This window comes from Prionailurus viverrinus, chromosome B1 (assembly GCF_022837055.1).
Source record: "Prionailurus viverrinus isolate Anna chromosome B1, UM_Priviv_1.0, whole genome shotgun sequence".
NCBI lineage: Eukaryota > Metazoa > Chordata > Mammalia > Carnivora > Felidae > Prionailurus > Prionailurus viverrinus.
In genome coordinates, this window is record NC_062564.1 from 141,951,695 (window position 1) to 141,979,626 (window position 27,932).

Below are 27,932 nucleotides of genomic sequence, written 5' to 3' on the forward strand. Positions count from 1 at the left end.
AAAATATTTAATGGGCTGTCCCCTTTGACTTTAAAGAAGCCATGTAATAAAGATAAGAAAGCCTCTGAAACAGTACAATCAAGTTTCTCATAGACACCCAGTAAGTCCCCTTTTCCTTTGTTTCTTTCAACCAAAATCTTAAAGTCTTATAATTCTCACATTTATGAGTTTAATTGTTTTTCTTTAGTGACCTGACTTATCTGCATTTGGAAAACCAGTTCTTTAAAAACATACCAGATTGCAAGATCTTCCTAAATAGAGTCCATGGTCTTTTTATATCTTTGATTCCTCAGGCCTAATAAGAATATATTACTAATTAGGGGCAACTGGGTGGCTCAGTCAGTTAAGCATCCAACCTCGACTCGGGTCATGATCTCGTGGTTTGGGAGGGTTTCTGAGCCCTACATCGGGCTCTGTGCTAATAGCTTGGAGCCTGGAGCCTGCTTCACATTCTGTGTCTCCCTCTCTCTGTCCCTCCCCTGCTCACTCTCTGTCTCTTTCTCTTAAAAATAAACATTTAAAAAAAAGAATATATTCCCAATTAAAAGCAAATTATCTTCTCCAAAAATCATTAAAAAAATAAAAATTTTTTTACACTGGTGACAAGGTCAATCCATTTACAATATAATATAAAGCATATGAGACTAAGCTTACAAAGTTACAGGACCCAAATGAAGAAAAACTTCATTGAGAAACATTTTTTTTTTAATTTTTTTTTCAACGTTTTTATTTATTTTTGGGACAGAGAGAGACAGAGCATGAACGGGGGAGGGGCAGAGAGAGAGGGAGACACAGAATCGGAAACAGGCTCCAGGCTCTGAGCCATCAGCCCAGAGCCTGACGCGGGGCTCAAACTCCCGGACCGCGAGATCGTGACCTGGCTGAAGTCGGACGCCTAACCGACTGCGCCACCCAGGCGCCCCTCTGAGAAACATTTTTAATACAATGGAGAGACATGCCATGTTCCTGGAAAGAAATACTCAATACTGTCAATATGTCAATCATCCCCCCACCTACAATCCCAAGTTAATTTAGAGTTTTCACATAATGCCAATCAAAATTCCAAACTGCAGAATGATATGGAGTGCTTATTAAACCTGAAGTTTTCTGAACTTTTCTCTAAACCTAGGATTAATTCTCTGTGATTAAGTCCAGGAATCTGTTCAATAAGTACCCCAGTCAAAGTATGAGAACCTTTGCATAAGTGCTGCTATCTACTAATATCTGTTCTGAAGGCCATTAATAAAGCAGATACAGACAATCCCCAACTTTAATGATTCAACTCAACAGTTTTTCAACTTTACAATGGTGGAAAAGCAATGTGCATTCAGTAGGAGTATACATGAGATTGTGAATTCTGAACTTTCCCCGGGCTAGTGTATGTGGAACAATACTCAGTGGGCAGCAAGCCATAGGTCCCAGCCAGCCCATGCAATAACAAGGGTAAACAACTGATACACTTAAGCCATCCTGTATCAATACACCATTCTTTTTTCACTTTCAGTACAGTATTCAATAAATTACATAACCTTCAACATTATAAAATAGGTTTTGTGTAGATGATTTTGCCCAACTATAGGCTCATGTTTAAGTGTTCTGAACACATTTAAGGTAGGCTAGGCAAAGCTATGATGTTCAGGAGGATAGGCATATTAAATACATTTCTGACATATTTTCACTTACAATGGGTTTATCGGGACGTAACCCCACTGTAGGTCGAGGCTGTATTCATGAACTGCTCTGATCACTTTTGGGGTATTTTTTTCTCCCCCCGTTAGGAGACAGTCGAAAGGAGAATGTGACTTGTGGCAACAGCAACACTGGCATCGCTGGAAAGCTTACAAACCACAGAACCTCAGCCCCCACCCAGAAGTACTGAGTAAGACTCTGTAGTTTCATAAATCCCCAGGGGATTTATATACGTATTAGTTTGATAACCAGTGTGTTAGAGAGTAAGACTCTCCAAAATTTCAATGTTTTAAAAAATTAATATATATAAAACCAGCCATTCAAGTAAAGAAAGGGACATTCATATTCCTCTTGGGTTTCCCTGCTCTACGCCAGTCCCCTAAGTGCCTTCATCGCAAGTCCCATTGACAAGACTGGGATGAAGTCACTATCTTTTGACTTTCCTTTATTTCCAGTGAGGACATCTCTCCCCCATCCACATTTTCTTTCCTATAGTGGAAAAGACAGATTTTAGAATTAATGTTTTGTTTTGTTTTTCAGAACTGAGTTAACTACTTTTTTCTCCCTTTCTTACATCTCAAAACTCCTCCATTCATAAATCCAAAGCCTGGGTATTACGGTCTCAATCATCTCTCACTCATTCCACAAGTTAGTTCTCATCAGAATACCAGAAATCAAAAGCACCAAATTTTAGCCAATTCTTATATATTGCTATTAAATTTGTCTTTTCTCCCCAGATTGAGCATTATGCTAACCTCTTCTTGGGACTCCTTGGCCTTATGACTATTAAGTACAGAAACCTACATCTTCAACTTTTCCAAGTTCCCCGTAATAGGGCCTTAAACTCTGCAACTCCACACCCATCATCTGCTTTCTCAGACTGCCTCCAATGCCCTCTTCACGCAACGACCATACTCATACATCTCACCCAAACTGCAATTAGTTAACCATCAGATAGAGACTATTCCTTGCCCCCCCCCCCAACAAATGTTAATAAGTGGCTGTGCAAGCCTCTGGAACACATTTTAAGTAGGACACTGTATGTGTGAGTTTATAGTCTCTGGGGTTAGAAGGACAAAAATAAATGATTGTGGCACATTTTGATGAATAATATAAAATGGGCAATTATAACTGAGGTACAAAGGGCTGAAATGAAATAATCATATTTGAAATGCCTTCAATCCAGCATTCTTTTTTCACTTAAGTGGGCCCTGAAATTTCATTGTTTCACGAAGACTTTCTTGATGATAACTGACATTAACATAAACAGTATCACATATCTAACTCAAGGAAAATGTGCAACCATTTAATTCACTTATCCAATTCAGTGGCTTATTTCTATCATCCCCCTTATGATTATGGGAAAAGAGTAAGCAAGCATCCTATAACTTCATGTATTACCACTTTATTTTAATACATGCTTAATATTTTATTTTCAACCTCTATGAATGCTCAAGTTAAAAAATGTCCTCATTCGATGAAATGTATGGATTGTGTTCCCCACATGAAATGTATGGATTGTGCTCTGACAGTTTATATCTACACTTTGGCAGAATATTTTCCCACACAAACAATCCTAATTGATAATTAGGTTTCTCAGGTAAACCTGCAGTCTAGTATTTATAGTACTGTAATACCTTAATGACTCTCTACGAAAACATTTCTGTGTGAACATTCATTCAGAGTTCCAACGTGAGAAGCCAAGAATGCATCTCACTACACCCTTAGTACCACAGGTTTTGCCCAGCCTACAAACACTGAGAAAGAGATTCCGCCCCCCCGACCCCCACCTCCTTCACCCCCCCACCCCCCCACCCCCGATCCAAGCCACTAGCAGTACCCAAGTAACTACAACGCAGCAACTCAAATAAGTTGTCTCCAGTTCCTATCTTCACTTTAGTCATGTGCCTGCCCTTTGAGAATACAATGAAAGCCATAATCCCTCGCCTAAGAAAAACACACATGGGTATCAATGAACCCCAGGTGAACTACCCCAACTGCAAAGTATAGAGTCCACACAATAAACTGTAAGCTACAGACCAATACTATCCAATATATGTCCAATAAAATGTAAGCCACATATGCTATTTTAAATGTTCTAGTAGCTACATTCAAAAGGACAAAAACAGTGGCTTTTTAATACTACATTTTATTTAACTCAATGTATCCAAAATACTATTATTTCAACATGTAAGCAATATTATAATATTAATCTTTTATAGTCTTTTTTTCACATTAAGGCTCTGAACTCCCATGTGTATTTCACAACTACAATGCATTTCATTTCACCCTGGCCACATTACAAGTGGCAGCCACATGTAGCTAGTGGATTCTGTATTAGACAGTTTTGCTAGTTATACATTATCCAGCAATTCTCAAGCCCTTTGGTCTCAGAATCCTGTTACAGACATAAAAATTATTGAAGATCCCAGAGAGCTTTTGCTCATGTGGGTTATATCAATCCATATTTACCATATTAGAAATTAAAGAGAATTTTTTAATCTTTATTCATTCAAAATAATAAACATATTACTTGTCAACATAAATAACATTTTTATGAAAACAGCTGTATTTTTCAAAACATAAATTTACAGAGAAAAATGGCAATGCTTTACATTTTTGTAAAGTTCTTTAATATTTGCCTCAGAATACTGCTGGATTCTCATAACTGTTTCTCAGTAAATCTCCTGTGATATGTTGTTTTGGCCTAATGAAGCATCTGAACAAAATCTAGCCTCACATAGAGAGGGAAAGATGAAAAACATCTTAATAGAATTTTCAAGTAACTATGGATATTCTTCTTTGTTATTACAGCAAAACATGACAATTAGTAGTATCTTCAAGGTTAGTTGCAAGTATCAAAAACCGCATCACTGATTTTCTTGCACTGTTAAACTAAAATCTAATGGTCAGTCTTGTACTAGGCTACTTATAACATCATACATACATTTGAAAAATATCAGTTCATTGAGGTAAGGAGATCTTCCATTACACCTTTATTTTTTTCAAAAAAAAAATCACATTTCTTAATATTATCACCTATCTCCTAAGAAAAGCCTAATTAATGGGAAGCTGTCAAGTTCACAATGGTAAATACAATTTCCCAAAATTCTAATTTTCTTTTGGAAGCAGAAAGTCCATCACTAATGTATCTGTCAGGTGTCTTCCTTGATGTGACAGCCTTACTTAATAGAGAAAATGTCTACCAAATACCCAAATAAATGAACCACGGCCTGTCAGTCATTCTTTCACATAAAAATGGTGTTCCATGGAAAAGCAGCTAGTCCAGGGCACAACTCAAACACCCAAGTGCTCTTCCTCGATGATACCACCATACTTCATTATGCAGCAGTGCTTTATGTCCACTTGCCATTTCATCACACAGTGAAAAGATGTGTACTTACAAATGGCCAACAATAAGCACATGAAAAGATGTCCAACACCACATTGAGGAAAATACAAATCAAAGCTGCAATGAAATACCACTTCACACCCATTAGAATGGTTATTATAAAATTAAAAAAAAAAACATAAAATATCAAGTTTTAGTGAGAATGTGGAGAAACTGGAACCTCTGTGCATTGCTGGTGGGAATTTTTTAAAATTCAGCTACTATGGAAAACAGTACGCTGTTCCTCAAAAAATTAAACACAGAAGTATCACATTCCATTTCTGGGTATATACCAAAAAGAACTGAAAGCAGGGACTTGAGCAGATATTTGTGTGCCCATATTCATAGAAGCATTATTCACAATAGCCAAAAACAACCCAAATGTGTCTACTGATGGATGAATAAACAATATGTGATAGACACAATGGATTGATTATTCAGACTTAAAAGGGAAATTCTGATACATGTTACAACATGGATGAGCCTTAAAGATGTTTTCCAAGTGAAATATGCCAGACACAAAAGGCCAAATATTGTTATGATTCCACTTATAAGAGGTACTTAGAATACTCAAATTCATTGAGACAGAAAGTAGAACAGTGTTTACCACAGGCTGGGAAAAAGAGGATATTAACCTACTGGTTAACAGGTACTGAATTTCAATTAGAGAAAACAAAAAAGTTCTGGAGATGGTTAGTGGTGATGGTCACATAACAATGTGAATGTACTTAATGCTACTTACTCAACTATAAACTTAAAAATGAAAAATACAGTTGGGGCTCCTGGGTGGCTCAGTTGGTTAAGTGTCCAACTCTTGGTTTCAGCTGAGGTCATCTCACAGTTCGTGGGTCTGAGCTCAGCAGAGCCTACTTGGGTTTCTCTCTCTCTGTCTCTGCCCCTCCCCTGCTCACACGCTGGCACGTGCCCATTTTCTCTCTCTCAAAAGTAAATATTTAGGGACAAAATGAAAAATATGGTCAAAATGGTAAATTTTATATTACATATATTTTACCACAATCAAAAAAAAGATATACTTAAGGGGCCAAGATTGATAGAACTTTTACAGCTTCATCAAGGATGTTCTTTTTTTTTTTTTTTTTTAATTTTTTTTTTCAACGTTTATTTATTTTTGGGACAGAGAGAGACAGAGCATGAACGGGGGAGGGGCAGAGAGAGAGGGAGACACAGAATCGGAAACAGGCTCCAGGCTCTGAGCCATCAGCCCAGAGCCCGACGCGGGGCTCCAACTCACAGACAGCGAGATCGTGACCTGGCTGAAGTCGGATGCTTAACCGACTGCGCCACCCAGGCGCCCCAAGGATGTTCTTAAAAGAAACTGGCATTAAAAAAAAAACACTGAGTGCACATGATGGTGAAGAATACGGTGACTATCAATACAGTTTGATTTGTGTTAAGGTACTAGAAGGTTACACCACTATTGTTTTTGAACCATCAACGCAAATGTCAATACAGTGCAAAAGGCAATTACGTCCTGGTAGTATCATTAAAATAGTTTTTGACCTGAAAAGTTCTCCTCAAAAAGCCTTGGGGATCCTTTCCCCTGGGGCCCACACACAGTATTTTGAGAACCATTACTGAAGCATATTCTTTTAGAAAAGCTAAGTAATGACAGAAAAAAAGAGACACAAAAGATCACATAGTTCTGTTTTTGTTTTACCTTTTAAGATGAGAGAAATAAACAGGCCTACATGCTGAGCAGAAATGAGATATAGTTAAGTATTAAAGAACAAGTAGAGAATAGAAGAAGAACCAGGTAACTGAGAGAAAGAAACAAGACAGATTAGATAATCAGGGACACAGCCTCTAAAATTGGAAATAAAGAAGAAACAAATGTTAGGGGTAGAATGGAGGGCTAGGGGAATATACTCTGACATAAAAAAGCTCTAAGTCCTGAGGATGAAATGTACAGCATGGCAACTATAGTTAATACTGTATTCTATCTTTGAAAGTTGCTAAAGAGTAGATCTCCAAAGTTCTCTTCACAAAAAAAAAAAAAATTATAACTATGTTAAAGGTGTATGGGGGCGCCTGAGTGGCGCAGTCGGTTAAGCGTCCGACTTCAGCCAGGTCACGATCTCGCGGTCCGGGAGTTCGAGCCCCGCGTCAGGCTCTGGGCTGATGGCTCGGAGCCTGGAGCCTGTTTCCGATTCTGTGTCTCCCTCTCTCTCTGCCCCTCCCCCGTTCATGCTCTGTCTCTCTCTGTCCCAAAAATAAATAAAAACGAGAAAAAAAAAATTTTTTTTTAAAAAGTGTATGACAGATGTTAATCAGACTTATTGTGATCATTTCACAATTTATAAAAATATGCAGTCATTACATTGTACACATGAAACTAATGTTTATGTCAATTATACCTCAACTTTTTTAAAAAAGCTCTTTTACTCAGAAAAATATAGACACTAGATATACGCTTCTTGATAACAATGGGGATAATTCCATCATTTTATGAAAAAGATTAAGAAATGTTCTTTTAATACTTACAAATCATATATCAAGAACTATTCTAACTTTTCACTTGCATGTGTATAAAAATATGCTACATGTATCATAGAAGCAATGTCATGTCATTTTTAAGAAAATTGTTGTATGATGCCATAAGCACTTATTTCTCTGCAAACACTCAGAAGTTGTGTTCCAGGTGTAAGTCTAATGCCTCTGTGCTATGATCTAATAAAATAAAAATCTGATGGAACCTTGTTCCTTTTTATTTTAAATACATGTAGCACAAATTTGTTAAATGAAATGCAAAAAAGGGACTTGATATTACAGCACTATGCCTTAAAGCTCCATAACCTTGAACTAGGAACATAAAGAAGTAGAAGATAAGAGCTGAGCTATTTTCTTCTTTTCACTCTCTTTGTTCTCTATGATGTCCTAGATATTGTGATGCTACATTCAACTGAAGAAGCTAAAGTTACATGATTTTATACTACTTACTTTACAGTTCACAAACATTATTTCATTTACAATCAAACCTTTCTACACGGAGACAACAGCCTCATTTGGGGGAAGCTGCATTTTAAACTTCTTAAAATTAATCCTGTCATCTTAAACAACTGTTGACAACTCAAACAACTGGTTTGATGGCCTTAGGAAAAAGCAAAGGGGGAAAGCTTTAACTCAAAAGAGGATGGGAATACCTCCTTACACCTCAGACTATGCAGACACCCATTAATAGTCCAGCTGCCTCCAGAATATTAAAAGTCCCCTAGTCCTTTACACTTGCTCGAAGTCCCTACTCCAATCAAAAGCCAGGGCCGGTATGTGCACTGGAGTCAATTAAGGAGGCCACATGTAGTGGAAAGAGTGCTAGATTAAAGTCATGAGACCTAAATTCCGTCCTCCACAACCAACACTAACAGTGTGACTTTGGGGCCATCACTTACTCCACTTTCTCCCAGTTAAATGAGGGAACTGAAGCTACAATTACGGGAAATTTAATGAATGATTCACTAGCATCTTAAAAGAAAGACTGTGGGGCGCCTGGGTGGCACAGTCGGTTAAGCTTCCGACTTCAGCTCAAGTCATGATCTCACGGTCCGTGAGTTCGAGCCCCGAGTCGGGCTCTGGGCTGATGGCTCAGAGCCTGGAGCCTGCTTCCAATTCTGTGTCTCCCTCTGTCTCTGCCCCTCCCCCGTTCATGCTCTGTCTCTCTCTGTCTCAAAAATAAATAAACGTTAAAAAATTTTTTTTTAAATAAATAAAAGAAAGACTGTTAGTCCAATAACACCAGTTAGTATAATATTTAAGAATATTTTATAAAGGAAGCTGAGAAGGTCTTACCCTCAATTCAGATTCTTGTACACCACCCATCACCCCCACTCCTATATTTAGCCTTCCAAAAAGTAAAAATCAATGAACTGAGCCCACAATATCCATAATGGCCCATCATAACTTTTTAAAATACATATAGCCTTCACTAACAAAAGACAGATGCTACTCTAAGGTGAGAACAAATATGAACCTTAAATCCGTAACATGAGTTTCTCATACGAGAAATTTATGGACATTAGTTACATCCAACTTTGAACATTATAGCATGCAAACTCCAACATTCCTTATGCACAGAGTACTATCAGCAGAGTGACATAAACAAACACATACTTTTTTAAAAATCCATGGATATTCAACTTTTTACATCTTTTTTTAATTTTTTTTTTTGAGAGAGAGTGTACATGCACATGCACATGAGCGCGGGGGAGGGGCAGAGAGAGCGAGGAAGAGAAAAACTCCCAAGCAGGCTCCACTCTGTCAGTGCAGAGCCCAATGCAGGGCTTGAACCCACAAACATGAGATCATGACCTAAGCCAAAATCAAGAGTCAGATGCTTAACTGAGTGAGCCAGCCAGCACCCCAGATTTTCAACATTTCTTAAGTTCTCACTTCAGTGAGCTGAACGACAAAATCCATAACAGCTAGCTTCAGAATGCTTTATTTTTTTTAATGTTTATTTATTTACTTTTGAAAGAGAGAGAGAGAAAGAGAGAGAGAACACAAGCAGGGGAGGGGCAGAGAGAGGGGGAGACACAGAATTTGAGGCAAGCTCCAGGCTCTGAGCTGTCAGTGCAGAGCCCAACGTGGGGCTTGAATTCACAAACTGTGAGATCATGACCTGAGCTGAAGTTGGATGTTTAACATACTGAGCCACCTAGGTGCCCCAATATGTTTTAAAGTATATATCAGTTTGGATTGAGATCCTTAGAATTTCTCCTTTGGATTTTACTGAAAGATAAAAAATTAACAGATTTAAAAACCCAGTTAACTATTCACTGGGATTTGAACTAGGCTAGTTGGTAAGAAAGCAAAACAAAACAAAACAAAACCAAACAAAAAAAAACCTTTTCAGGTCTACATTATTACTTACAATACAAGTTCACTATCTTACAAACAATCTTCTATTATTGCTCACAGAAAAGACTATTAAAAGCCTATGCACAGAGAGCATATAGCCATCCTACTTCTGGAAAAATAACTCAAAACACATGTCCTACTGATCATGAGTCAGTGGCATCATTTTTTTGTATACAAAGAATAGACCATTAACATTCAGTAGGAGAGATTCTGCTATGCAGGCCAGAGAATGAGAAAGTGGGTCATGGCCAGTGATGCATAATCCCACTCCCCTAGTAAAGGAGTCCTGACAACATTCATTAAGCAAAATATTTTACTATATTACATGTAAGTCATTTTAATACTAGTATCTTAATGATTCCAGAATGAATAATAAAATTTAGACTAACCACTGACAATCTCATTCAAAAGAGAATACTTAAGTATGTAAAAAGCTCCAGCCAGTCTTAACAATGACCCAGCCACAAAAAATTAAGGAAAATAAGTAAACACAGCAATTAGGCAAGACAAGTGGTGTGTTAGAAACCTCTCTTCCAGAAAACCAAAGGAGGAATAGAAGAATGCTGAGTGTGATAATGATCAGTTATTAACAAAACTGCATAAAGACTCAGTTGCTACCCTCTGATCTGCTACTCCAGGCTTACAAATTCCCTAATCAAAAAGAAAACTGAATGTGTCTCTAACTAGAAAAGCACCCCCAATACCATACACACTGGTTAGAGGGGTCCCTTAGAGTAATAATCAAGTATTTTCTTCCCCAGATCGTTAAAGATATAAGATCCCCTTCTTCCTAATCTCTCATTCTCTTAAATACCAGTTGTCCCATTAAGCCTTGGTAACTATCAACCACTCAAAAGCCATAGCCAGTTGACCATCTCCAATATTGTTACTTTAAGAATCGGTATTCAGAGCACATACTTTAGGCCTGTTCAGTTTGCCCTCTCTGCCCCACAGTACTGGCTTTCTTTAAAGATGACATGGGTCAAGGGAACTCAGGCTGGAACATTTTTGAGAGTCACACTAGTAAGAAGAGCAATGCAGTATCCATAAAACAAAGATGTACTATTTGTGTAATCACTACAGAAATGAAACATGCCAGGAACCCAAAAATAAAACCGGTAGTATTTTTTTCATTTACCGAGATAATGTACCAACATTACCATCAAATATCTCTATCTACTTATTTTAGTTTCCATATAAGGACGTACCTTGAAAAACAGGGCCAACCTGCTCCTAAATACCAACTAAACTGTTGGATATGTCAAACATGGTTGTTATCCAGTTGTCTTATATGTTTAGAGGCCTTCTGGCTGCTTTTCAATTTGAAAACTAAATCTCTTACAAATGTACTGAATACCTATCATGAGTACAGCACTGCTAGAGAAAAAAAGATGAGTACAAGCCAAATCTTAATGGAACTTTAAATCTTGCAGTAAAGGAAACTTTTTATTATACGTTTTCTTGGAGTAGAGCAAAGCTGTGAAAAATAAGTGCAATATAAGCAACAGTTGCTATACAGAGCATCAAAGGAAGGCATAATAATTACACCCATTTGGTTGTGAGTAGGGTTTCATAGAAAAATAAAGACTGCAAGAAAGTAACTATATATGTAAATGTCTCCTGCAAGATACATTTCAATAGTGGGGAGCCAGGTGTCTGCATTCTAGGCAATGTAACAACATAAGGTAACAAACAGGAATGAAAAAGCAAGAGCAAAGTGTAGAAAATATCAAGTGCATGTGCAGTAACACACACCTAGGTTACAGCCAGAGATTAAGACTAGAGGGGAGTTGGGGTCACACTGCAGACAGCCTCCAATCCCATGGTAACAAGTTTGTATTTCACGTGTATTCACATGGTTAGGCAAATGATCAGAAGTCCATTTCAGGAAGAAAAACTGAAAGGAATACAAGAGCTGATTTGGGAGTCGAGAGCCTACAAGGGGAAGAACAGTCTGCATGAGAACATAATTCTCTGAGAAGGATTAAGGACCCAAACTAGAATTGACAGCACTGGAAACAAAAAGTAACGGACTCATCACACATCTCATGGGTAAGCTTTCTATCCAATAAAGAACTTAGAGCAAGCACTGTCATAACCCTTCCTTACACATTTTTTCAAATAAAAACCTGAAAAACATGAAAATTTCTTCACTTCAGATGCCCTCCAAAATACACAGGTTATGAGTCACCTGAAGAACACAAACTATTAAAATAACAAAAGAACCAATTAAGGTGGCATATCCTCTGAAACTAAATAGTACTCTGAAATGCCACATGATTTTGAGTGACTGTCCCCTTATCTCAAGGTGTACTACAAAAGGCAACTTCCTAGAAAAGAATTTTTCACAATGATTAAGAAATAATGGTATACTGTGGGATAAAATTACTAATCTATACTGAAGCTTGTCAAAGAAGTCAAACGCATGATTATCACACACAATCCTGTCATTATGGTCTCAATCTTAGAATTGTTCATCTTTATCCCTCCTTTCCGATGCTCCTCTTTTATCAGAGGAGCAATAAGGATCAGTTACATAGAATCAGAGAATGCTAAAATGGATGTTACAGATTCATCTTCACCCACTTCATTTTTTTTCTTGAGGAAACAGAGGTCACAGTGTCACAATGCAAATTAGTGGCGTAACTGGGAATATCAGCTGGCCCAACTCCCAGCTTTGCCTGTTTTTAATAGTTGCCTCCAAGAAGACACCAATTCAAAGATTTAATGAAATGTTAAAATAGGCAAACTAGTAGCAACAACTGTTTCAAATTTTAAAATAATATTCACTGCGGGGCACCTGGCTGGCTCAGTTAAGGGTCAGACCTCGGCTCAGGTCAGGATCTCAGGGTTTGTGAGTTGGAGCCCCCACATCAGGCTCTGTGCTGACAGCTCAGAGCCTGGAGCCTGCTTCAGATTCTGTGTCTCCCTCCCTCTGCCCCTGCCCCACTCAATTCTGTATATCTCTCTCACACAAAAATAAAAAGTAAAGACATTTGAAAATCTAAAAAATAAAACTAATATTCACTGCAAAATGCCTCTCTAAAGGCTACATCCCAAACTATGCCCTTAAACTTTACTGGAATTCTACAAGACTAGGATAAACCAAAAATTCCATAAGAAAGCGTATCTGTAAAAAGCCTAACAACCACTCTCCTTCAAAGAGACGCAAATTGTTAGCAGAAATGTGCTGACTGATCTCATTTGTAAAGATGATACACACAGACAAGAGAATCTCCAAATTAACTAAATGCCCAACTATTTAAAACAGCTCAGTCATTAACCACTCAACTTCCCAACTCAAGTTTCCTAAAAATAGTAGGCTTGTGGGTAGACAAATTGTTCACCAGATGGATGGAGGTATGATAAAAGCAAGGAATAAACAGTCTCAACTCTGTGATGAAACCTTTCTGTAGCTTTGAAATCGCCACTCAAGACTCCTAATTTCAGAATTCCAAGTCAAGCCTTTAATCATTTTGATAGCTACCATATAGATTCTAACAAATGTTTATGTTCTACTTCAAGTTTTGCCCAAAAAGGAGGAAAAGAAAGGATGAAAGAGAACCAAGAGAATCTACAGGATGAGTAAAGAACACTAAAGAAGGTCCAAAATCAATCTAAGGACAAACAATAATTCCACCTTCTAGTTATGTTCCTTAATATAAACAACATCAAGTACCTTTTGTATTTTTCCCCTCCTGAAGACCCCATAATGGAAAAATGCCAACAAACATTAATTTATTTCTATTATTTTTTAAATAATCAAAGACAACCTTTCCAAACTGCTCAGCATGAGCAAGTCAATATTAACCACACAAAGCTGATGACACCTGAAAGCAAAGAAATTTGATGTCGGTGCAATTTAGAACCATTTTTGGAGATAACATATAATTTCCACTATACTGGTTTCAAAAAATTGAAAATTGGGAATTGCTTTAGTGTATCTTGACCTTGAATAAAACTGCCACCTCTAGAGAAAACATAGCAATTAAAATTGTAACCAAAGAGCTATCCCTATGATAACATAATTTGAAAGAGAAGCATGTGTTAGTAATGCTACAAATCACTTTCATTTCATTGTCAAAGCAAACGCTGCTATTCTATATAACTGATTGAAACTTAAAAACTGTACGTGGCTAAATGCTATAAAATAATTATCTCATTAAAATAATTCAAATTTTTTACAAACATAAATGTGATACTCAATTCAGGATAAATTTAATACCTAAACTACAAGCAAGTTACTATAATTCCAAAAGCAGATTTCACTGAAAGCTTATAACCAAATCTGAACCTAAAACTGGCCTACATTTATTGAAAGATTTGGCATGTATGGTTAGGTACTGTCACACATTATCGTGTTAATATCACACTTTACCTTTTAATCTCCATAACAAATATTAACTCCATGTTATAAAAAAGGAAGCAATGCTTCCTTGAGAGTTTAATTCAACAACAACAACAAAAACAAAATTGCTGGACAAAATACTGAAGATACAGAGATAAATAAGATCCTGCCCTCAAAAAGCTCACTGTCAAAATCAATTATACAATATAAAACAATTTCATTGAGTGCCTGGGTGGCTCAGTTAAGTGTCTGACTTAGGCTCAAGTCATGATCTCACGGATTCATGAGTTCAAGCCTCACTCAGGCTCCATGCTGACAGCTCAGAGCCTGCTTAGGATTCTCTCTCTCCCCCTCTCTCTGCCCCTCCACCACTCGTGCTCACTCTCTCTCAAAAATAATAAACATTTTAAAAAATAAGTAAAATTTTTAAAAATTTCATAATTGCATGTAACAATACTTTTCTTTTTTAAACTTAGCCACCTTTGCTAAATAAAGAAAAATACGTCAACAGTGAAAAATAACTATAAAGGGGCATCCAACTGTTCTTTCTTTGTTGTTTCAAGGAAGCTAACAGAAATGACACTTTGCCTTAAACTTTGTCTTCAAGTTTGTCTTCACCTGTAGGGAACTGTTGGATCACTGTATTGTACACTTGAAACTAATACAACACTATATGTTAACTATATTGGAATTAAAATTTTTAAAAATAAATCTCACATTTAAAAGAAAAAAGGTACATCTTATGCCACTATGATGTTGACTCCTTTTGTTTCTAGCTTTTGACTGATGAATAAAGCTGCTGTGAACATGCATGTGCAGGTTTCAAAACAAAACAAAACAAAGTCTTCTTTCACCAATGGAGAAAATTCAGGGTCCCCTGACCTAAGCAGAAGACCTTTGATGGGACAAGAAATAAAGAGCCCTTCACTGGTGCTTCTCAATTTGTAAATAGGTCTTAAATTCTATTGAAGAACTCCATCTGGATTCATTACAAAAAAAAAAAAAAAAAAAGCCAAAAAATCATTTCCTTTGAAAAGAATTTGAAGGTCCATGATATGACACAGCAATCTGTGTGATTCAAAAAGCAATTAATAGTACTTCTAGCCTCAAGAATTTTACTATCTGCTAGGGGAAATGAGACAGGAACAATAACCACCTTAGTGTTTCCACGTGCTTCCATAATTGTATCTCAAAACAAAAGATTAAATGTGAAGAGGGAGGGGAAAAAAGCAAATAAATAGCTACAAATGTCCTCAGGAAGAAGGCAGTGATCATAACTAGCAGTCAGACAACTAGGATTACACAGGCAAAGGTAGTGATAGGCAAGATACCAGATTCAGTCACAGAACAACAGGGAATGGAGCATACTGTAGCTGGAGCAAAGAGTATAATCAGGAAATAGCCTGATTTTGACCCCCACGCGTTGGGTGTAGACATTGCTTAAAAATAAAATCTTAAAAAAAAAAAAAAAAGCTAAGCATGAAGGACTGTGAGTGCCTGGCCAAACAACATGATCAAGATGACTCTCAAATTGTCCACTCCCTCCTCTTCAAGGCATCAGATTCTCCTGGTATTCTTCATAACTCTCTGGCAGCTCCTTTTTTTACTCTAAATCAGTGGTTCTCAAGGTGTGGTTTCTGGACCAGCAGCATCAGCATCAGTGAGCCAGTTGTTAGAAATGAAAATTATGGGCCCTACCCAGACATATGAAATCAAACCTTGGAGGTCAGGCTCAGCAATCTGTGGTTTACCAAGGCCTCCAAATGATTCTGATGAACACTAATGTATGAGACCAATGTTCTACCAGAGTCTTTTAGTGAGCCTTCTCCTTCTGTACTCTCTCCCTCCATTATCCTGTCCCAGGGCTTTAAATAACAGCCAAATGCTCACTTATCAAAAATACCTATCTCAGGGAAGCTGGGTGGCTCAGTAGGTTGAGCATCTGACTCTTGATATCAGCTCAGATCATGATCTCAAGGTTGGTGAGTTTCAGCCCTGTATTGGGCTCTGTGCTGGGCGTGTGGAGCCTGCTTGAGATTCTCTCTCTCTGCCCCTCCATCCCTTCTCTCTCGTGCTCTGTCTCTCAAAAATGAATAAACTTAAAAAAAAAAAAAAAAAAACTATCACTAAGCCCAGACACCTCTGCTGAGTACCAGACCATATACTCAGGATCCCACTTGACATTTATTTCCTCCGAGACATCCCAACTAAATACGTCTGGAACTCCTGGGTATCTTCCTAACCTTTTCCCCCTAAAAAAACAAACAAACAAACAAACAAACAAACCTGTTCCTTCTCTACTCTCCCAGAAACAAATGGTACCTCCAATCCAAGAGCTGCATAAGCAAGTCATTTTTTTAAGTTCCTATAATACCCTCCCCCCATCCAAACCATCACCAGGTATTCCCATTTAAGCACTGTAACGTTTGTCTCCATCCCCACTGCCACCATCTTAACCATCTAATCTGTATACTTCTCAACCAGTCTCTATGCAATAATCACCATGATCTTGTGAAAATACAAATCAGAGCATACCACTGCCCTAATTTGAAATTTCAATAGCTTCCCACTGCATTTTTAGATAAAATCTAAAATCCTAAAGTCCTGGATCCTGGTCACCTTTCCAACATCATCTTGGGTCCTTCCACCATCTGACTGAATCATTATACTCTGCAGCTCTGGGCATGTTTCAGTTCCTAAAACTCTTACCCACATATAGACCTCTCTCTTCATACTCCACATTACCCCCACCTTCACACCTCTGCCTTTACCTAACTTTTCTTATACTTCAGATTTCTGGTAAAATACCAGAAAAGGTCTTCCTTGACCCTCCAATATAAACTGAATTATTCTCTCACAAAAACCCTGTGCTTTCTTCTCATGACAATTATCAAAATTAACTACATTAACTTAATGATTTCTTAATATTTATCTTCTATACTAGACTGTAAATTCCGTAAGGACAAAGAAATACGTTTTGTTCTCCACTGTATAAACAGTGCCTACTACAGAGCCTGACACATAAAAGGCATTTAATAGTTATGGAGTAGTAACAGTTGTCAATATTTTTATTAAATCTTCCCCTTGTGCTCTCTCTGTCCTCTCTTAGAAACTTCAACTTACAAGTTACTGGGCAGCCACAGATCATTCCTGCAAATGAATTATCATGCTTAAATCCATCATTTTCAGACTGATTTATATTGCAAAATCGAATTATTTTACCACCTTCCTGTAAAATTAACAGTAAGAATCAGTGAACACTTAGCCTAAATTAACTCACCCTAATCTAAGCAATTATCTAAGAGAGCTACTGAGCTCCTTCTACAGAATTCTGTAGTAAACTCCTGGCCTCCAATTACCTGTACTGACTGTACCAACAACCCCCATCCCCATGACAGAAAGTTGTACCCATGCAATCATATTCAAAATACCACTCGTACCCCGCCCCCATAACCTCACAATTAGATTATCTCAACAAATTATGGATAGTGTCCCAGCCTCCAGGTTCCCCATTTCTTTAAGCACTTTGTACCAAACACGTTTAGAAAAAGAAGTCCCCTGCTTGAGAACCAACTTCTTCCTGTTACCAATCAACATGAAATCCTCTGACGAGCACTGAAGGCCTATGTAGGCATGTGACCAAAGAGCCAGTCCTACGTTTTAATAAAAACTTTAAAGACGATATTGAATTATATACAGTCAATATAATTGAATTATATGTGCCTGACAATTTGACACTGTTTCAAGCTAAAATTAACATATGGCTCTACCTCATTTCTAGAGGCAAAGGCTGCATTTGGTTAGCAGGTACTCCTGAAACTAAACTGTTTTTGGAAAAAAAAAAAAACAAAAAAAAAAACCATGAAAATGCTCCACTATGATGATGATATTAGTCCTCTAAACTCTGAGCAGGAATTAAAAAGGTGCAAGGTGTCAGCATTTTCAAACATACACATACTTAGGTAGAGAGTATGACACAAAGTATATTTCAGAGAAGAAACTACTCCAACAGTTCAGTTATAACATAAAAATATACCTCCGATTTAATTATTTTTAATTAAATATATAATATATAAATATACGCGTATATGTATAATAAACATATACATACACATGTAGTTGATTCTCATTATTTGGGAATTCCATATTTATAAATTCATGTAGTTGCTAAAATTTATCTGTATCCCAAAATCTATACAATGGCATTTTCATGATCATTTGCGGAGATGAGCACAGCAGTGACAATTTTGAGAAGGCCAGGTGGAGTCAACATGAAGTTCTGCCTTGTTTATAAACAAGAGCACTTTTTGAGGTCTGTTTAGTGCCATGTTTTTCTCATTTTTGTGCTTTTTATTGGTGATTTCATAGTTTAAAATGGCCCCAAGTGGGGCGCCTGGGTGGCGCAGTCGGTTAAGCGTCCGACTTCAGCCAGGTCACGATCTCGCGGTGTGTGAGTTCGAGCCCCGCATCAGGCTCTGGGCTGATGGCTCGGAGCCTGGAGCCTGTTTCCGATTCTGTGTCTCCCTCTCTCTCTGCCCCTCACCTGTTCATGCTCTGTCTCTCTCTGTCCCAAAAATAAATAAACGTTGAAAAAAAAAATTTTAAAAAAAAAAAATAAAATGGCCCCAAGCATAATGGCAAAGTGTCGTCTTGTGCTCCGAAATTCAAGAAGGTTGTGATGTCCCTTACAAAGAAAATACGCATTTTAGATAAGCTTCATTTTAGACATGCATTACAGTGCTGTTAGCCATGAGTTCAGTTGTAATGAGTCAACAATATATATTATATAAAGTCTTTAAACAGAAACACACATAAAACAAGGGTATATATTGACTGGTTGACAAAGATGTTGTGAACAGAGGCCTGCAGTATCTATGCCTGTATTTCCCAAGGGCAATGGTTGAGTATTCACTAATTCACTACCCAGTGACTTTACAAAAAATACCTACTGTAAATAGTAAGAATCAAATATATAAATATGTATTACTTAGAGAGAAAGAGAGAAGGAGGGGGAATATAAGACAGAATACGAGACAGAGAGAAAGAATACCAGATTTATTAAAGACTCACACACACCGCAGAGGTCAATGTGAACAAGACGCCTATGTTTGCAGTAGCATGGCAAAAACACCTCAGAGCACAGCACCTACAGTCTTGGCCCTGTTTAAACAACATGGACCCAAAGCAAAAAAATGTAAAACCTATCACGTTTGTTTTTAGTTCTGTTATTTCTACCCCTTTTCCCACTCAACAGTATACCTCTCCCCAATTAAGGTACTCCAAACTCTAATGCCTTTCCACAACCACTTGCCCTAATCTTACAGCCCAGCAAATCTGTCAGTTAGTGAATGATCATTCTTGAATGTGAACCAGACCTTGTGCTTAAAGATCTTGTCTAAATTGTCTAAATTATTTGGAAAGGAGACAGGGTATTAAGGATCTTACATAAGAAGAAACTGTCAGGATCAAAAAGTAAACTGAATATACGTAATTTCAGTTGTATGTGTGAACAGAAAAAAAAAAAATAAACAGGGAAGAAAGCTTCCCCTCCCCTTCAGAGAAGACTAAATAAAAGTCTTAGTCCAGCAGCTGGTGTGTTAAGTGGGGGAGTCCCATCTTCCAAAAGGGTTTCTTCAGCTCCTACTTTGTCCTAGCACTCAATTATGAATTTTCCTAAGAAAAAAATGACAAAATTTACAGCAAAAGTTAGTGGAACACTCTAACAATAACATTAGTCCTTGAATTTGTGTGTGGGGGGGGGGAGGGGGGGTTCAGTGAGCACTCCCCCTTTGAAATTATTCATTTTTATTTTCATTTTCCAAAATTACTTAATTTTTACTGAAAATGACTTGCTTAGGGTAATGATAGGATATGTTTAGAGCAGTGATAGAAGCCACAAATCCAGTCTAGTTTGATTTAACGTCAATGTTTTCTTTCAACTAAATAAAAAGACTGATCTGGGATTTTGTGAAATAAAGTGAGTTTAATACTATTCAAGCCACACTTCAATTAGTTACTACAATTCACAGAAACAAGTACAGCATGTGAGTTAATAGCCATGTCTTCTTAAAACCCACAACTCAATCTAAGCCAACATTTGAAATCCATGTATAATAAGGAGCTAGGAAATTTTATAGCATAGTAAATCTGTCTATCAAAACCAATCACCATATATTCATTCTTTTGAGAAGCTAAGGATCCTTCTCCCACCTCTTTAAGGTTAGGCTAGGCTCATTACTAGGGGCAATGTCTTACAAAACAATGACACTCATCCCCCAAATAATTCAAGATTTATTTCTCTTTAAATATTTTATAGACAAAGCCTTCATATTTTTCTTTTGCACTAGTGTGCTGTTTATGGCATTTCAAAAAACCCTAAGTGGAATCTCAGTCTACAGTCTCCAAACCACATCAACGTCTGACTTTCAGAGAACCATAACTACTCTTTAATTTCTTTTCTCTTAACCTTGAATTGTAAAAGGGCCATGTATCAACAAATAATTTCTCACGATTTTTTTAAAGTATTCATTTTGTAATATCCAGCAATTAAAAACTCAAAGATCAAATGAAGCATGCAATAAATAAGAGAAACTATTTTCTACAAGCCAATTACACAAGAAATTCAAAACTAAAGTGCAGGACCTTATTTTTTTAATGGAGTAAACTTTCTTGTAAGCGACTTGGAACCGCTGACATAGCCTGGTAAAGATAATGAAGGACCGAGCGCAAAACTTCACAACTGAAAGTTAACCTGCTTTCTGACCACCCTTTAAAGTACTATCAAAGAGACATATTGAAAGGGTATGAATAGTACCCTGATAAAGACACTAAAAAACAAGGGCAAATGGACTTCAAGTTTACCTGCTCCCCCAAAGCAACCTACTAACTGAATTTGGGGCAAAGTATCACTCCAACACACGCACACACGCACCACATAGAAATAAATTGTCTTTCAACCGAAGACTGAGCAGAAGCAAACCCAGCTCCACACCAGGGGCTGCAGGGTCCTGTGCCCTGGGGCGCGGGTGGAGACTTGGAGATAGCAACGCACTACTCCCGCCCAAGCCTCGGCTGGCAGAACAGAGCCTCGATCCTGCACGATCTGACCCTCTAATGAGTCACTGGTCCAATCATGACACCACATCACTCACTAGGACGTTTTCTATTTATTTCCTCGCGTCAAGGAGGGCTGAAAATGACTTGAACTCGTAATGAGAGAACTGTACCCTGGTCAGAGCTGCCAGCAGCGAGAAAAGCCGGTTTCAGAGCAAAAAGCCCGAGCTACTTTTTAAGAGCCCCTGCTGGCATAGCACAGGAGGCAGAACCGACAAGAGTAAACCAAGAGGGCGAGGAAAGAGGCGGGCGAGGACCGGGAGAAGCCACCGCCACACCCCAGCCCTCCCTCACCTGCCTGCCCGAGCCTCCCCAGGCGCCCGTACCTTCGGCCAGCGACTCCTCCAGGGTGACCTGGTAGCGGCCGACCGAAAACACCCGGACACCCACGGACGAGCTACCGGAGCTGGAGCCGGCCCCGACCCCGCCGGCCGCGCCACCCGCCGCTCCGCCGCCGCCGCCACCGCCCTCCGACTTGGGCATTCGAGAGAACTTCTTCATGGTCCCGCCGGCGCGCTGGAGGGCGCGGGGTTCGCGCAAGGGCGAGCTAGAGAGCGAGTCCTCTGCCCGGCGCGCGGCCGGTCGTCCGCGAGGGGTCGCCGCCCCTCGCCCGTCCGACCGTCCGTGCGCGCTGCGGCCCGCCCAGCCTCACATCCCGCGCTCCCCCAGCGCACTGCCCCTACCCCGCCGCCCGCTCCGCGGCTCCGCTGCAGCTGCCGGGCTCCCGCAGAGGGCGGTGGAGAGGGCGGGGATGGGGCGGGGCGCGAGGGGGCGGGGCCGAATGCGGGGGCGATGCCGCCGCCTCCGCGAGAACCCCGGGCTCCCAAGCAGCCTCGCTGAGCGTCGGGAGCGCGAGCCCGGGAGGGGGGCGCCAGGGAGGTAGGTGGGGAAGGGGGCGGGGCGGCCGGCCCCTCCGCCGAGTGGGCTGGACCTCTCCGGCCGCACACCCTCAAGACTGCAGCCAGCGGCGCCGCCGCGGGAGCTGGACCTACGCCGCTCGCCACTCGCGGCCGTTGGCGGTGCGGTGCAGCTGCCCACCGCTCTCTGAGGCCGGGCGCCCCGCGCAGGCGCGCTACCCGCGCCGCCGGAAGTGACGGTTCCGGCTTTTGTCACGTGGAGAGGGAAGGGGGGGGGGGAGGTGATTGTGGGGGTTGGGAACTTGGGCGAGGTCCGGAGCCTCCGGTCTGGGGGTCCCGGCCAGGAGGGTTCAGGTCAGGCCTGTGGGGCTCCAGCTTCGAGCTGGGGGTGGGGCGGGAACTGGAGTCCCGCGGTGGCGATGCAGCAGGGTCTGTGATCTCGGCTAAGAGTTGGTGTGTCGCTCTGGATACTTAAAAATGCCGCCAACAACTTTACCCCCGCTGAGGAACTTCTCGCTGCATTTCTAAGCCAGTTTTCCAGACCTCCCCTGAGAATCTTCTTCCGTTCGCCCACCCCCGAGCGTGGGAGGTGGGAGCAGCACGGAACTAGAGCGGATTCCAGTAACCCAACTTCTAAAGCCACCGTGTCACACTCTTAACAGGCGCCTGTGCTGGGAAGCGTTTTTGCGGTTTAAAAATTGCTTAGGAGTACTTTTTAAAATCTCGTGTGCTGTGCAACAGCCGTGTGAGATATTCGGAACAGGTATTAAGTGCATTTACAGACCGTTCATCACCTTTGGCCAAGAGAGCTTAGCCGACTCGCCCAAGGTCACACAGCTGGGTAGTGGCACAGCTGGGACTACAAGGTCCATCCTTTGATACTTAGTTTCATACTTTAGGCCATTCTGAAAAAATAGGTTGAAAAACGGCAGGTTTACGACTGTTTGGAAGCGTTGAGTTTCCTCCAACGCTCTTCTAACAAAGATATTTGCCCACTTAAAACAAAACAAAACAAAAAGCTCATTGCGTCCATTTCATAAACTGCAGAAATCCCAATGCCTACAGAATGAGGCAGGCATTGGGGACATGTAAGAGAATGACAAATTACAGAGCATGTGTAAATAAAGCACCCAATTATCAGCTTTAGACTGCTTTCCACCACCCTGCCCTTGTGAATACAGGCCCACTGTGGCCAGGGGTTCCAATTAAGAGAAACCAGATATCTGGAATTTTTTTTCTAATATGGCATTTTCTAAATTTTTTAAATGTAGGCCAAATAAGCTGTGCCTGCAGGACTCTAGTATGCACCTTCTATGAAAGTCCATAAATGTGGTTCTATCCCAACCTCTATTTCTTTATCCAACTTGTTAGTAGGATACAGGCAGATGTGCTTAGGCAAAAGACTTTGAGTTTAATAATCTTCCACTTTTCCTCCCCTCTGCTATTTGAAGAAAAGCTATTTCTGCCAATGCCAAAACTGTGCTCTGGATTTAGGCATCTTTGCTACATAACCCACTAAGCTAAAATTCTTCATCCAGAGACCTGACCTTTAAAGTACATTCCAGCTCAATGGAAGTCAGATTATATGTCAGATGATTGATGTGGTGTGACAATTGGGGATTTCCATCTAGAAATAAACTGAGCATTTTCCTTACTGTGGAGTTTCATTTCTACAACATTTCAATGATCTTTTTCAAGCAGTCTAATGGAGAAATTTTGTCATTCCATACAACTCAAAACTGGTATCAGCCTAACATACAAAGTTTGGGCTTAATGCAACCACACCTAATCACAATACAATAATAGTCTCCTATGATCACAGCAAATTTACCACAATTGCTGTGGCAAAGAAACTCACTTTTGTGTACCCACGTAACCTGACTTCTGATATGGAGTTTGATAATTAGTTTAAGGCATAGGACCCTCTCAAAAATTATGTGTAACACCAAGTAATGTATACTTAAATTTTCCACCAAGCATGTAATAAAATTTAAATATTCTCTGATCTTCACGGAGTGTTAGTTCCACAATATTCTATGAAAACCAATAACAAACATATTATTAAGAATGCAAAAGTATTATATTACTAATGACAAGAGTGCTGAACGTTTGCAAACACTTTTACCAGAAAAGATGTTAAAATTAACTATCACAGTGTATCTTCCTACAACTTTGTGAACTGAGAATGAGTGTTCTTGAACCAATTTGTAGGCAGAAATGAGACACTAATTCATTAAAAACTCTATTAAGAATTCTAGTCTTTAGTTTCGTACTCATTATTAAACCATGGTTGCAGATGAACATCCAATTTGGCTTCCTGCAGGAAAATAAAATCTCTAGGAGAAAATGTATGGATGATGTAGATTCTGTTCCTCTAAAATACTGTCATCGAGGTAACTTATAGTAAGTACACAAATACAGAATGGTTTAACAAAGGTAAAAAAACTACATTTCCGTTTTTTAATACATATCTCAATATTTCAAATGTTTATAGCTTTACTGCTATAATAGTAGTTGGAAACTAGCCATATAATGGAAGACTTTTTTTTTAATCGATTGCTTCAGTTGGCATAGTTTCATGTTACAATATCCTGATAAAAGTCAACAGATCATGGTAGCCAAATAAAGAATTCCAATATCCTTAAACAAGAAGGATTTTGACAATGGAGGAAGGAGGGATTATTGTTGTATTTTTGTCTTCTAGTGGAAAACTATAACCTTTCTTTTTGCTTTGACCCTCATCCACTTTACACCAAGGTGACTCTCAAAGTTGTATGGAGTGAGAAAAACTGACAAAGATCAAACAAAATGTGCTTATCCCAAAAGGTTTATTCCAGTACCATTATAAGCTTTATAAGTCATCTCTTCCAGTGCCTGAGTAATTTCTTTTTCTCACAAGTCAATGTTTTCCTTTGGTGATATATCTTCTATTATTATTAGCCTCATTATGCGTACTGTTAGGAATAATTATTCTCCCTCCCTAACAATATTTATACCTGCATAAATACCCATATCTTTTCTTTCCAAAAGGGTAGCAGTCCTGAAATCCATTAGAGTATAAACCTGTTTCCATTATTTTAAAATGTGTTTTTTGATGTCACCAACGTTTAAATCTTTTGTTAAAACTACTCGACATCATCACTATACCTTGTCAGAATTTATATACATCTAAGAAAAATCAATATGATAGTGTAGTTTAAAATATCAAGCTGCTCACAAATATTCGTAACAGGAAAAATGACTTATTTGACGTGAAATACGTTTCTATGATAGAATTTCTCCTACAACTTGACCATGCTTTTTAAAAAGAGTACAAGTGGGGCGCCTGGGTGGCGCAGTCGGTTAAGCGTCCGACTTCAGCCAGGTCACGATCTCGCGGTCCGTGAGTTCGAGCCCCGCGTCGGGCTCTGGGCTGATGGCTCAGAGCCTGGAGCCTGTTTCCGATTCTGTGTCTCCCTCTCTCTCTGCCCCTCCCCCATTCATGCTCTGTCTCTCTCTGTCCCAAAAATAAATAAACGTTGAAAAAAAAAATTTTTTTATAAAAAATAAAAAGACTACAAGAGGTAGGCAACTTCACCACCAGAAAAGGCACTTTGATAGCCAACCCAGCTGAAGGTGGAGGTGGGAGGGGTAGGGAGAGGTTCCAATGGGTATAAGCACCTCAGGCTCATCTGTCATGGCAGGAATACCTTCCTGTCTAAAGAAGTATGTGTCCTAGTGGGATTACAGTCACACTCTTGGGTATATTCCTGCCTTCCCTCTTCTTGATACCTTTTGCATTTCCCTCCTTTGGCAGAACCCTACTACCCTGTTCCTACCCTGCTCCCAGTTCCATTTATACAAAACTTCGGTGGAACGTAAAATAAGAACTAGTTCTTATTGGACATTTGCAACATATCAGTGCATTACATGTATGAACTCAGTACCAAAGTGATGAGCTCTTAAGGTTGTACTTGTACCGTATGCTGCCTTCAAATCTCCACCCAGCAATATGGTTGATGTTATGATCTTAGAAATTGCTGGGGACAGAAACGTAGCTCTCCTGGTTTGGGAAGCAGGTGAGCAGTCCCCATGGGAAAATATTGAATTCTGTCCCTGAACTGAACTAATGCTAAATTTCTACACTTTCAGCACATTCAAATATACACAAGCAAAACTGTATTCAAGTTACTATAAAGGGACAGAGAAAGAAAGGATTAAAGCTAAATTCAGCTTTTGTTTCAGTCCTTATCAAAATGTGCATCTTGTTTTACCCAGTCTTCTGCCAACTGTGGTAGAGACTATTTATTCATTGAATATGTACAATGTGTAAAAAAAATGTATGAACCAATACATAACAAGAACTATACCCTATGGTAAGAATCATGAAGTTTCAGAGCTAGAAGGGGATGTAATCAAATGCAGCATCTGAAAGAGAAACAGGAACATTTTTTGAGCACCTAGTATGTCTCAGGCAGTATGCTTAACCCTATATAAATGTTCTCTATGTATCCTCTAACACGGGAAGTGAATATTATTACTCCCAACTTGTGGTTTTCTCACTCCGGCCACCCTGAACCACCTTCATTTCTTGCTGATCTATTTCAGGCCCCAGTGCTCACTCCAGTTAGAATGTCTTGTTCTTTCTCACAACCACCTGACTTAATGGGTGACTCTGTGAAACTCTAGAACCACCTCCCCTGTAAAAGCTTTCCTGATCTCTGCCATTTGCCAGTTCCAGGTAGAATGGACTCATTTGTATCCCATACTACTCTTTGTAGATTTCCACAACTACACCCATCAACCTATTACAAGGGCTTCCTTAAGTGCTTGTCTCCCTCTACTGACATTAAGAGGCTTACGGGGAGGGACCATGTCACATTGTTTTCTTAAAATTTAGTGCCAAGCAATGTGCTTGACATATAGCGAGTATTGAATAAATGAATGAATAACTTAGCCTAGAATCTGGTAAGTGGTAGAGTTGGGGGCTTGAGACCGGGCTCAAATCTCAGATGTGTCTGAAAACCCAAGCTTCTTAGCTTTATCTACATTTAAGTTTTGGTCACTTTTAAAATAGGAAAAATACTGGGGCGCCTGGGTGGCTCAGGTTAAGCGTCCGACTTCGGCTCAAGTCATGATCTCACGGTTCGTGAGTTCAAACCCCGCGTCAGGCTCTGTGCTGACAGCTCAGAGCCTGGAGCCTATTTCAGATTCTGTGTCTCCCTCTCTCTCTCTCTCTGACTCTCCCCCATTCATTCTCTGTCTCTCTCTGTCTCAAAAATAAATAAACGTTAAAAAAAAATTAAAATAGGAAAAATACTGTTTTTTACTTTGTTTTTTGTTGTTTGTTTTGTTTTTTAAAGTGAGAGCTGGCAGATCAATGGAACAGAATAAAGAACCCAGAAATGGACCCACAAACGTATGACCAACTGATCTTTGACAAAGCTGGAAAGAATATCCAATGGAATAAAGACAGTCTCTTCAACAAGTGGTGCTGGGAAAACTGGACAGCAACATGCAGAAAAATGAACTGGTACCACTTTCTTATACAATACACAAAAATAAACTCAAAATGGATGGGAGACCTAAATGTAAGACAGGAAGCCATCAAAATCCTTGAGGAGAAATCCTCTTTGGCCTTGGCTGCAGCAACTTCTTACTCAACACATCTCCAGACGCAAGA

At 39.4% G+C, this 27,932-nt stretch overlaps 1 protein-coding gene across 3 annotated transcripts in view; it reads right to left on the minus strand.

The window, feature by feature from the left end:
- BMP2K (BMP2 inducible kinase) overlaps positions 1–22,467 on the minus strand; it is a 131,590-nt gene extending 109,123 nt beyond the window's left edge. For all 3 annotated transcript variants that reach the window (XM_047857398.1, XM_047857397.1, XM_047857396.1), the window contains exon 1: positions 21,740–22,467. In XM_047857398.1, the coding sequence (XP_047713354.1) occupies positions 21,740–21,914 (175 nt within the window). In that variant the 5' untranslated portion in view covers positions 21,915–22,467. The remainder of the gene's footprint in view (positions 1–21,739) is intronic.
- Between the last annotated feature and the right edge of the window lie 5,465 nt (positions 22,468–27,932).